Consider the following 13,764-nt stretch of genomic DNA (forward strand, 5'->3'; position numbering starts at 1 on the left):
GTTCCTCTCTCACTAGAGAATTTATTTCAATCGAAATCATCCACGCTATAATTACAAGCCAACCAAAAGTTTATGGCTATGTTTCTCATGCCTCCGCATAAAGGATTCTTCGAAAGTGGATACTTTGACACTTTCTAGTCGCCTAATTATAGTCGGCGTCAATTGCCATCGATAGTGGTGTTATTATCGATGTCACAAGTTGTAGGGTGGGGCCGCCACTGATGGCCATATTGCAACATAGATTATCGACAAAAACTGGCGAGAGGAACATCAAATAGAGGCGCCCATTTATGTGTCGGGGTGATTATAGGCCGATGATGGTTGTGATTTCTTGAAGTTTGAACAGTTCGCCGAGTCTTCCATGGGCGAAACCGACGAGGGGGCGTATTTTAACATGTAAAAGAAGATTAAATATCAAAGCTTAACATTAGTAGAGAAAACGAGATTGGAACAAACATTATAATTAAATATTTAAAAAGGAAAATAAATTCTCTCTCTATGATCAACTGTGTGTATAGAATTGGAAAAAGATTGTGAGGATGATCACTTAGAGAGGACATATTTCCAAAGAAAAACCAGTTTTGGGAAGGTTATTGTCTAGGTATGGTTTTGTGGCCTGTGAAATTTTACCGAGCCTCGCGGTGGGCGCCAAATGTTTTTCCTAAAAATATCATTTGGTTAATCCCCCTGAAGCCGATCGGTGGGATCACAATAGTTAAGGTATTTCGGTGTTTTTACGGGAGGTAAGGAGGGGCATCCATTGTTGGATTGTCAAGGTCTTTTCATCTCCCCTTATGTTTCTGTTATTCATCGTCCTCCTTTTGTTTGGTCTCAATGACCAATTTATATTGCATACCTTACCCCATAGATCTTGAAAATGAGTGGTTATAATAGATTTTAGTAATCATTAATAATTTATGATAGATTTAATCATTAATCATCATGTAACGAGTTCAACCATTGATTGTTTGAGGTATAGCATAACAACTCCGACTTGAACGATCCTTTCAGAATCCGATTTGGGATATGCACGGAACTCGCTGCCCAACCTTTTATATATATATATATATATATATTATATATATATATATATATATATATATATATATATATATATATATATAAACCAATACTGTAGCTAACACATACTAACTCTAACTAATAGAACTCTTGTATTTTAATTCATCAAGTATAACTGTTTTTTTCTTATATCTAAAATTGAAGTGGTTTTATTGAAGCTATAAGAGAATGACTTAGAAAATAATTTGAAACTACAAAATACAACCACAAAATGCAAAGAATCTCTCTTAGATTCTTGCTGACTAGGTATAGAGACACTATGTCAGATGAAATTGTATAATATAAAGAGGTTTTATATGGTCCAAACTATGTTGAGCTCCATTATTCCATAAAACTGCCATGTTCCAAAATATACAGATAACTTATCAAATGCAATTGTTTTTCATGACCCTGTACGGTCTAATTTAAAGTGGCCTACAATATTTCCTGCCATTTTCACTTTATATGAATCAACTTATAAAAAAATCTTATCATATTTTTAAAGTATTTACTCAACTCCTCTGTAAATAATCATTCATTCTCAAAACCAAATCAAATTTACAAATGTGAATTGTTCAATCTTAATTTAATGTGACACATGTGTGATCATCTACCAACTTGTGTGTAATTAAATGGATGATCGATGACAGCGAGATATGCCCGAGCTAATCGGATACCCAAATGAACCTCAGACATTGTTGTAAGGTGAAGATTATCTTCCTTAAGACGTAGTCCTTTGGCATCAACACATGTGACATTATGAAGCTTGATACTCAATTGAGCATGTCTCACCTTATTTATAAACTTACCTTCCCCTGATGCAAGTGCTACCTGCATGCATAGCAAGTTAGCAACAATAATTTGAGTGCTCATGTCAAACTACATAATGAGAATAATGCCCAAGTCATATCATGGTTTCTCAATTAAGCATTTTATATGTTTGGTGGTGGAAAATGGTAATCAACTGCTGCCACCAACCATCACACTGTTATTAAATAAATTATAATTATTTATTTTGAAATAATAAAAAATAATTGTTTGATTAATAATCTAAAATTTAAAAATAGTACTTCTATAAACAAAAATCTATTTAATTTTTTAAAAATTATGACAATATTTCTAAAGGTATTTATTTTAAAATGAACATAATTCATTAAGTTTTATAAAAATGAAATTTACTGGATTTTAGAAAAATATCGGATGAATAGACAAATTGATGGATTGGTTCAAATCTAGTAAAACCCATAACTTAGTTTTATAAAACTGATTTGTAAAATATATAAAAAGTATGGAGTTAAAAATTGAAAAACAATTTTTTTAAAGATTTTATATTGACATATCCATATACATTCGGCATCTTCACACATTTTTATAATGGAAAACAACCTTTATCAAAATTTAATAAAAAACAGCAATAAAAAATCGGTAAGATAATTGAAAAATTCAGTATGAATGGAAAAATCCAATAATGTATTTTAAAATTTCTATATGTATTTTTACTAGTTTTTTTATAAAAAAAAAATTTAACATACTGTTTTTTCGTTAATTTTTCGGATTTTTAAAAAAATTGATAGTTCATATTTAATAATTAAAAAAGTTATATTATTGAATTTTTTTTGAAAGATATTGTAGTTTATCAAATTTATCGAAAAATATTATAGTTTATTGAATTTTTTGAAAAATTCCATAGTGTAATTTTTTTTAATTTTAATTATGGACAACTTTCAAAAATAAAAAATAAAAAATAATTTTTTCAAAAAGTCAATATTTCTTCAAACAAAATCTGATAGATATATATAAAATCCAATATTTTTAATTTATATATATATATATATATATATATATATATATATATATATATATATATATATATATATATATATATATATATATATATATATTTTAAGGAAAAATTTGATTTTGATGTAACCTATTTTTCTACCAATTTTATCCTTAGATAACCTACCTAATAACTTCTTATAACTTCTATTGAAACTACTATTATCATCTTTCCCAGAATTTTCTACTATTAACTTTCAATAAAAATTAGCATTAAATAAAATAAAATAATATCGTACATATTTTCACGTGTGTTTAATAAAAAACCGGATAGAATATCCGTCTGAATGCAGGAATATATATAAAGAAAAAATATGTTTTTGGTGTTGTATATTTTGGTCCTAATTATATTATTTTCAAATTTTATTTTAAACCTCAACTTAACTTCTCTTTTACTAACTTATATGACGGTTTGCACACCTTTTTTATTTAATTATTTTTTTATTTTATAAATAATTTAAATTAAAACAAAAATAAACATTTAAAAATATCCTTTATACTTTTATCCATTTGTACATTTAAAGAAATGATTTAATTGAAATACGTTGAGAGTGTATAGAAATTTTACACCCTCAATTAATCAAAGATGTTGGATATTAAAATAAGTTTGACTTTTATTTTAAAAACATATAAATTAATACAAATAGATGATTGTGATAAATTAATCGTTTAAATCTTTTTTATACTAATAGTATATAATAATTAATCTTTTTAAATAAAAAGGAATAAAAAGGAAAAGACATCTCAACTTCTTGCAAGTTGGTATGTTGGCCCATTTATTAAATTATGTTGGGACCCATTAACTATTTTGATGGCTAACCGTTAATATTTAAATATAATATCATCCCAACAAGTCCTATCAGTTTGCATTCATGCTTCACCTGATTTGAAATTTGAAATTCAAATAAACGTGTGACTTCTATCTTATTTTATTTCTATATCTTTTTTAGACAAGTTTGCCCCCAGAAAAACCAACACACTACAATTTTACAATTTGATTATCATCTGAATGTAAACTATGAATGCAACTGTAAATATTAAAGTAGAAGAAGAACCTAACCTGAATAACCAGAAGTTTTGGAAGTTGAAGATCCAACCGAAAATTCTGAATAAAATTCTCCATTCTACTCTTATATTTCTCACCATCTTCTTCTCTTACAGTATCACTCTCACCTTGATACCAAACAAGTGCTCTTATAACACCATCACCATCCCTAACTGATTCAATAGCTCGTTTCACCAATTCATTATACAACCGACCTCCCTTTTTCCACTCTTCAATTCTCGTCCCACCAACCGCACAAGGAACAAGTCCCACGACACATCCACCGCAACCGCCGCCACCACCGCCTCTCATTCTAACTACCTCGTTTGCAAAAGCAAGCCCAGGCCCAACACCACAAGTCTTTTCCACATCGATATCTTCATGAAGCGGCTCACGGGCTTCTTCCCATTTAAGATTTGAACTTAGTCTCAAAACTGAGGGGCTTGGCTTACACTCTACTGGAACAACACCGTCCCATTTTCTATTAAAAACGCCTCCTCGACCAGCCATGTTACTCTGTCCAGCCAATATGAAAATATCTTTAGTTGTGTTTACTGTTACAATCAAAACACAGAAAAACATTAAAAACATAAGACACATTAGCCTCATTATTATGTTGGGAGCTAAGAAAAATATGTGTTGTTTTTAGTATGCTTTTAGGGTTATGGGATGAGGGATCATTGATTATAAGCGTGAATGAGGTAACAGTTTATGTTGGGGGCATCATGATCATAGGCTAAACAATCGTTAATTAGGTTTGTAGCGTGCTTCATATGGGACCCGCCGAGGATTTTGCAACAAAGATGATAGATCATTATTTATTATGTTGTTGGCATTGGAAAATTAAATTAATGTGATCTCACTATAAGAGTGCACGTAATGTATCTATACAAGTTCTATTATGCTGGAAGGCTCAACTTAAAAATTGAGTAATCCCATAATCTATGTTGTTTGTTACAGTTTTTTAAAAGATTTTTATTACTATATTGCTACAAAATTATATATATATATATATATATATATATATATAAAAGAAGAAAATTTATTTTGTTATGTTTATTTTGTTTTGATTTAAATAAATGATCATAATTTTTTCTTTAATTGATCCTTTTGTTAGGATTTTATTAATATAAATTTTTTAAAAACTATTAAAATATAAAGTTTTCATAAAAAATATTGCGTGAGTGTGCGTGTGAGTGTATGTGTGCGTGCACGTATGCATATGCGCGTGTGTTCGTGTGTGATTTAAATTTTTTCTAAATAAATAAAAATACTTTACTAAATAAAAATATTTTAAACTGTTCCAAAATACATATTATAACGAGAAAACAAAAATATTCATAAGAGCTTACAATTGTTCTCTACCAATTTTCATATCTCGAAAATGTTCAATAATTTTTTCATTGTCCATGTTATCAAATATGTCACTATCTATATATGTAACTAAATAATCATTCAATCACTCATCTCGCATATGATTGCGCAAACCATTCTTCATAAAATTCATGACAGAGAAAGATCTTTCAACACTTGCAGTTGCCACATGTCGCACCTTGAAAAAATGAGAACACGACTTAGCGAAACACAATTGCACGCTCGCTAGATGGACTGAACATAGCGTATGAGTGCGTGTTTCTACCAGAGTTGCATACACACAAACAAGAAATACCTCAGTAGCACTATGATAAACAAGGAAATAAACAAAAAGCAATGAAAACTAAGAAAAATAAAATATGTTGCACGACGCATTGCCATGTCGAAATCAACAGTCCCCGACAACGGTGTCAAAAACTTGATGACTTCTCAGCAAGTATACTGATAGTGTCGCAGTAATAAAAGATTGAATCCACGGGGACTATGTTCAAACAAGCCAACAATTATGCAATGTAAAGGAAAACAGTAAATTGGGGGATTCAAGTTTCAGAATGAAAAACTAACTACGAGTTTAAAAACAAAAATATTAAGACGATTAGATTGTGTATCGAATCTCCTTATCCTCTCTTTTTGATGTATGATACCTTCTATGAATGATCTTATCCTTATAATCTCACGACGAATTAACTAAACCGTTATAATCGATCCCTTACGAAATAACTCACTAATCACTACTCAGAGCTTCCTATTCATAGTCCACCAGCGTAAGTAGGATTAGGAGATGTACATAATGTTAATTTCATATGCCACTACTCAAGGTTTCCTATATCTATTCAACCAACGTAAGTAGAATAGTTTCCCTAGGTCCAACACATAGGCTAAGGTTCGGTAATTCATATGTGTCCAATATGAGATTAACAGAGTATCTAAAATAAAAAGAATTAAGATTAAGAAACAACTGAATAACATTATAATTCGAATTATTCATACAAAGTCAAACCAACATATAATTCCAACAACATTGAATAAGATTCATCATAACACAACCTAACCTAGAGGAGCTTAGCTACTCATTATTCAGAAAATAATACTACAATTGATAGCTGAAAATAACATAAGAAGTCCTTTGAAGAGATGACCTCCAATGGCTTCAAATGCTCTAAAAATCCCCACTTGTTCTCTCCAAATCGTGCTTAAGTCTCCAAAGTTTGTAACTCTTATCAAATTGCCGAGAATTCCCTTTAAAAGAGCTTAGAACGGGCCAAAACGCGTCAAAAAAGCCCAAAATAGTGCCCATTGGGCGCATTATAGATGCAATGTGTAACACCCCGATAAAATAAGATAATTATTTAATTTAAGTTAATAATATATTTATTAATTTAATTAAATAATTGGAATATTTTTATTGGAATTATTATTGGATTATTTTATTATTATTATTATTGGAATAAAAGTTGGAATTAGAAAAGGTCCCATTTGGTAAAAGGGTTATTTTTCACGTGAAAAGGAAAAGGAGACAGAAAAGTGGAAAAGGGCAAAGAGAACCAGAGAACAAGGGTTGGAGAGAGGAAGAGCTTGAAGCTTAAAGATTCGCCGGATTAACTCAGGTAAGGGGGGTTTATCATCGTTTAATGGGTATTATGGGATAACATGTAATGGGTAGTGATAAACCATTGATTTGACTCTAATTGGAATGATGCATGCTGAAAATTGTGAACTTTTGGATGAACGAAATTGGGATTATAATTGAAGGAAATTCGTAGGAATTAGATGTAATAATGTTAGCAATTGTGAAATCGAATAAGGTATGATTCGTGTTAGATGATATGAACGATTAATGTGAAAAATTGGATTGTGGGAGATTGGAATTGGGAGATCTCGTAGCAGAGAAAACCATAGCAGATCTGGAAATCTGGTTTCTGGTCATACGCGTATGGCACTAGGCAATACGCGTATGAGATGGTCTGGTACGCGTATGGCACTAGGCAATACGCGTATGGATGAGGAAGATGATGTTTTGAACGTGGTTTGGCCTCTGTTGGTACGCGTATGGGGAAGTGGTACGCGTAGCATACGCGTATGAGATAGGTGGTACGCGTATGGGATTGGCTGAGAATTGGGCCATACGTGTAACACCCCGAATAAAATAAGAGAATTATTTAAATTGAATTAATATTATTTTATTAATTTAATTAAATAAATTGAGTTATTGGATTATTATTATTATTATTATTATTATTATTGGAAATAATAATTGGTGGAAAATATATAAGTTGGAATAAGAGAAAAAGGGTTTCATTATTGGTAAAGAGTTTTCACGTGAAACAGAGAAAACGGCTGAAAGGGAAAAGTGGAGAAAGAGCAAAGGTTGAAGAACGGAAAAGCTAAAGCTTAGAGAATTGCCGGATTATCTCAGGTAAGGGGGGTTTATCGTCGTTTAATGGGTATTATAGATTAACATGTCATGGGTAGTGATAAGCCGTTGATTTAACCCTAATTGGGACTGTATATGATGAAATTGACGTTGAATAAACCGTGTTAAAAACTGCAAATTGAATTGATAGTTGTGTGAGTCGTAAATGTTAGACTATAGCACGGATCACAATTAAAAACTTGATTCGGCACTACTAAATTAGAGACAAATTAGGTTTTCTGAGAAAGGGTTTAGATGCAGAAGCGGCCGGAAAACCTGATCTGCGTGAAGCTAACAGAACTTTGGGATAACTCAGAAAAACTGAGTCTGCGCGCGAGCGGTCGACCATAGGGTCGGCGTGCGCTGACCCGTGGGGCATGCGCCGACTGCATGCGTCGACGCAAGGCATTTTGGCGCCGACCCGTGAGTTAAGCGTCGACCCCATGCGTCGACGCAAGGGGCCTTTGCGCCGACTCCCTCCAGTTGAGCAGAGTCTTTGCAGTATGGAAAAATAGTTGATTTTATGTTGTGAATGCAATTGGTAGCTGGCCTATCATGGTTAATTGTGATGAATGAATTTATTAGGTTTATGGTTGTGAAACGTTGATGCAATTATGTTGAAAAGTTAAATTTTAAGTTGCTTTGTTGAAAAATACTGAGTTGTAGGCTGATGAGCCAAAGTTGATTTTAAGTTGCTTTGTTGAAAAATACTGAGTTGTAGGCTGATGAGCCAACGTTGATTTAAGTTGTTTTAGTTGAAAAGTTGTTGTGTTGCTGTTGCTATTATGTTGTTAAAGTTTCAAGTTGTACGTGTCATATACATCCATATGCATTAAGTCGGAGCTTAGTCTCACACCACGTTGGCCTGGATTGGCAAAATTATGGGGCTTTTGCTCACACCACGTTGGCCTGGATTGGCAAAATTATGGGGCTTTTGCTCACACCACGTTGGCCTGGATTGGCAAAATTTTAAGTTGAAAGTTGAAGGCTTATGCCTTGATGCCCACTAAACTGGCAATGATTTTAAGTTGGGAGTTTTGCTCCAAATGGTACCACATGCATGAAGAGTCGAGTCTCATTGAGTTGCATTTTATGTTGTTATTGAGTTGCCTTTACGTTGTGTTTGAATATGATAATTGAGTTGACTGTGCCGTTGCCTAATGCATGATATAATTAGGGTGATTAACGTGTAGAATTACTTAACATAACATGATAAATTATAATATTTGTTATATCGATTGAGGAACTCACCCTTACAGCTATATTTTTCAGGTAACGAGCAGTGAGTCGAATATAAGCTAGTGCTTGAAGTCTAGTGTGGTTAGAGGGTCATGCTCTGATAGATGTAACATCGGGACGGGATGTTTGAATTGTTGAATAAATGTTAATTTTGATGAATTACAGATGTTGAAATATTTTATCCGCTGCGTATTGTTAAAGAAGTTTTATGTTGAATAAAATTGAGCATGACTGATTTTATATTGACTTTTGTGAAGAAGTTGTTATGTGACACCCTTGAGATGCATGATTACTCTGATATGTATGATTTAATTGTTGTTGTTTTATTATTAAACATTTGGGGTATTTTAGAAGGGTGTTACATTAGTGGTATCAGAGCAGGTCGGTCTGTCCGGCCAGTTGTCGTGTCGTACTGTCTAACAATTGTGTAATTGTTACTAGTCTAACTTTTAAGTTGTGTTGTATTGATAAGTTGAAATGGCTGGAAGGAATGACGCTGCAATGGCTGCCGCAATGCAAGCAATGGCACAAGCTGTGCAGAACTTGCCAAATGTTGGTGGTGATGCTGGGTCACGTAGCTTGGCGACTTTTCAGAGAGAGAACCCGCCGGTGTTTAAAGGAAAGCATGATCCAGATGCAGCCTTGGGATGGTTGAAAGAGATTGAGAGAATCTTCCGTGTTATGGATTGTACTCCAGCTCAGAAGGTTCGGTATGGTACTCACATGCTAGCAGTCGAAGCTGATGACTGGTGGCTAGAGACTCACGAGAGGTTGACCGCGGCAGGTGAAGTCGTTACTTGGGATGTATTCCGTAGGGAATTTCTGAGGAAGTATTATCCAGAGGATGTCCGTGGTAAGAAGGAGATTGAATTCCTTGAGCTGAAGCAAGGGAACATGTCTGTCACGGATTATGCTGCGAAATTTGTGGAGTTGTCCAAATTTTATCCTCATTACACTGGTGCTGGTGCTGAATTTTCAAAGTGCATCAAGTTTGAAAATGGATTGCGCTCTGAAATTAAGAAGGCTGTTGGGTATCAGAAGATACGCATTTTTACTGAGTTGGTTGATAGCTGCAGGATATTTGAAGAGGACAATAATGCTCATTACAAGATTGTCAGTGATCGCAGAGGCAAGCAACATCAAAACCGTGGCAAGCCGTATGATGTTCCAGCTGGAAAAGGGAAACAAGTAGCTGCTCCGGCTCAGAGGACTAGTAGGGGAGGTGCTCCTACTGGTGTAGTTTGCTTCAAATGTGGCCAGGCTGGTCATAAGAGTAATGTATGTACTGCTGAAGTGAAGAGGTGTTTTCGCTGTGGTAAGACTGGGCATGCAATAGCTGATTGCAAGCACACGGAAGTGATTTGTTTTAATTGTGGCGAAGAAGGGCATATTGGAAGTCAGTGTCGGAAGCCGAAGAAAGGGAATCAGTCAGGAGGCAAGGTCTTTGCTTTATCGGGTTCTGAGACTTCTGCAGATGATCGTTTGATCCGAGGTACGTGTTATATTAATGGCTTTCCTCTTGTAGCTATTATTGACACAGGTGCGACTCATTCCTTTATATCTTTGGGTTGTGCTGTGAAACTTAAGTTAGAGGTATCTGAGATGTTTGGAAGTATGGTAATTGATACTCCTGCGAAGGGTTCAGTGACTACTACTTCGGTTTGTTTAAATTGTCCTTTGAGTATTTTTGGTAGAGACTTTGGGATGGACCTAGTGTGTCTTCCACTAGTGCAGATTGATGTTATTCTGGGTATGAACTGGTTGGTGTTTAACCGAGTTTCTATCAATTGTTTTGATAAGACGGTAGTCTTTCCTGAGATTGAGGAAGGAAAGAGTTTGTTTCTATCAGCAAGGCAGGTGAATGAAGAAGTAGCTGAGGGAGCAAAGTTGTTCATGCTGTTAGCAACTTTGGAGGCCAAGGATAAGATGGTGATTTGTGATCTAGCCGTGGTGCGTGATTTTCCTGATGTGTTTCCTGAAGAGGTGAATGAATTACCACCAGAACGCGAAGTGGAGTTCTCGATTGATTTGGTACCTGGTACTAGACCGATATCGATGGCTCCGTACCGTATGTCTGCTGTTGAGTTAACTGAATTGAAGAGTCAGTTGGAAGATCTGTTGGATAAGAAATTTATTCGTCCGAGTGTGTCACCGTGGGGTGCGCCAGTGCTATTGGTTAAGAAGAAAGAAGGTACTATGAGGTTGTGTGTGGACTACAGGCAACTGAATAAAGTGACGATCAAGAATCGGTATCCTTTGCCGAGGATTGATGATTTGATGGATCAGTTGGTTGGTGCAAGTGTGTTCAGCAAGATAGATTTGAGATCTGGGTATCATCAGATACGTGTGAAGACTGAGGATATTCAGAAGACTGCTTTCAGGACAAGGTATGGACATTATGAGTATTCTGTAATGCCTTTTGGTGTGACTAATGCACCTGGAGTATTTATGGAGTATATGAATAGGATTTTCCATCCGTACCTAGACAAGTTTGTTGTGGTATTTATTGATGATATTTTGGTGTATTCGAAATCGGAAGAAGAGCATGCTGAGCATTTGAGAGTGGTTTTGGAAGTTCTACGAGAAAGGAAATTATTTGCTAAATTGTCCAAGTGTGAATTTTGGTTAGAAGAGGTAAGTTTTCTTGGTCATGTGATTTCAAGAGGTGGTGTTGCTGTTGATCCTTCTAAGATAGAAGCGGTATCTAAGTGGGAAGCCCCGAAGTCTGTTGCTGAGATTCGAAGTTTTCTTGGTTTGGCTGGTTATTATAGGAAGTTCATTGAAGGGTTTTCTAAGTTGGCGTTACCGTTGACGATGTTGACTAGAAAGGGGCAAGCGTTTGTTTGGGACTCAAAATGTGAAGAAGGTTTCCAAGAGTTAAAGCGAAGATTAACTAGTGCTCCTATTCTGATATTACCGAGTTCGTCGGAACCATTTGAAGTTTACTGTGATGCTTCATTGTTGGGTTTGGGTGGCGTGTTGATGCAGAATAAGCAGGTTATAGCTTATGCTTCAAGACAGCTGAGGATTCATGAGAGGAATTATCCGACGCACGACTTAGAGTTGGCGGCTGTGGTGTTTGTTCTGAAGTTATGGAGACATTACTTGTATGGGTCAAGATTTGAAGTTTTCAGTGACCATAAAAGTTTAAAGTATTTGTTTGATCAGAAAGAGCTGAATATGAGACAGAGGAGATGGTTAGAGTTTCTGAAGGATTATGACTTTGGTTTGAATTACCATCCGGGTAAAGCAAACGTAGTGGCTGATGCATTGAGTCGGAAATCATTACATATGTCTATGTTAATGGTTAAGGAATTGGATTTAATTGAACAGTTTAGAGACTTGAGTTTGGTGTGTGAGAGTACTCACAATAGTGTTAAATTGGGAATGTTGAAGTTGACAAGTGGTATTCTGGATGAGATCAGAGAGGGTCAGAAATCTGATATGCTTTTGGTTGATAAGTTGACTCTAGTGAGTCAAGGTCAAGGTGGCGAATTCAGAATTGATGAGAATGGTATTTTGAAATTTGGTAGTCGGGTGTGTGTTCCGGATATTACAGAACTTAAGAAGAGTATTCTTGAAGAAGGACATCGTAGTGGGTTGAGTATTCATCCTGGAGCTACGAAGATGTATCATGATTTAAAGAAGTTATTTTGGTGGCCGGGAATGAAAAGAGAAATTGCAAGTTTTGTCTATTCCTGTTTGACTTGTCAGAAGTCAAAGATTGAGCATCAGAAGCCATCGGGGCTAATGCAACCGTTGGCGATTCCAGAGTGGAAATGGGATAGTATCAGTATGGATTTTGTTTCTGGTTTACCGAGGACAAGTAAGAATTTTGAAGCTATTTGGGTGATTGTTGATAGATTGACGAAGTCGGCTCATTTCATTCCGATCAGAATGGATTATCCGTTAGAGAAATTGGCTGAGTTGTATATTGAGAAGATTGTAAGTCTGCATGGTATTCCGTCGAGTATTGTTTCGGACAGAGATCCTAGGTTTACATCGAAATTCTGGGAAGGTTTGCAGAAGGCTTTGGGAACTAAGCTGAGATTGAGTTCTGCATATCATCCGCAGACTGATGGTCAGACTGAGAGGACGATTCAGTCACTAGAGGATCTTTTGAGGGCTTGTGTTTTGGAAAAGGGAGGTGCTTGGGATTGTTATTTGCCTTTGATTGAGTTTACCTACAACAATAGTTTTCATTCGAGCATTGGTATGGCACCGTTTGAAGCTTTGTACGGTAGGAGATGTCGGACACCGTTATGTTGGTATGAGTCTGGTGAGAGTGTTGTGGTTGGACCGGAGATTGTTCAACAGACTACAGAAAAGATTAAGATGATTCAGGAGAAGATGAGAATTGCTCAGAGTCGTCAGAAGAGTTATCATGACAAGAGGAGGAAGTCACTCGAGTTTCAAGAGGGAGATCACGTGTTTCTTCGTGTTACTCCGATAACTGGTGTTGGTCGAGCTTTGAAGTCGAAGAAGTTGACACCGCGATTTATTGGTCCTTATCAGATTTTGGAGAGGATAGGAGAAGTAGCCTATCGTATCGCTTTACCGCCGTCACTTGCGAATTTGCATGAGGTTTTTCATGTGTCTCAGTTGAGGAGGTACATTCATGATCCGTCGCATGTGGTCCAAGTAGATGATGTACAGGTGAGAGATAACCTGACTGTTGAAACATCGCCTATGAGGATTGAGGATCGAGAGTTGAAGCAGTTGCGGGGTAAAGAGATTGCCTTAGTGAAGGTAGCTTGGGGAGGACCAGCAGGTGGCAATGTGACTTGGGAGCTGG

The 13,764-nt window shown here is 35.5% G+C and overlaps 1 protein-coding gene across 1 annotated transcript; it reads right to left on the reverse strand.

Annotated features, from left to right (window-relative positions):
* Positions 1 to 1,579: 1,579 nt before the first annotated feature.
* LOC127092503 (probable carbohydrate esterase At4g34215) lies at positions 1,580 to 4,645 on the reverse strand. Its single transcript, XM_051031395.1, has 2 exons — positions 3,959 to 4,645; positions 1,580 to 1,890 (listed from the first exon to the last, which is right to left on the reverse strand). Exons 1-2 carry the CDS (start codon positions 4,550 to 4,552, stop codon positions 1,666 to 1,668), a joined length of 819 nt encoding a protein of 272 aa, XP_050887352.1. The 5' UTR covers positions 4,553 to 4,645; the 3' UTR covers positions 1,580 to 1,665.
* Between the last annotated feature and the right edge of the window lie 9,119 nt (positions 4,646 to 13,764).

Source organism: Lathyrus oleraceus, chromosome 6 (genome assembly GCF_024323335.1).
Source record: "Lathyrus oleraceus cultivar Zhongwan6 chromosome 6, CAAS_Psat_ZW6_1.0, whole genome shotgun sequence".
NCBI lineage: Eukaryota > Viridiplantae > Streptophyta > Magnoliopsida > Fabales > Fabaceae > Lathyrus > Lathyrus oleraceus.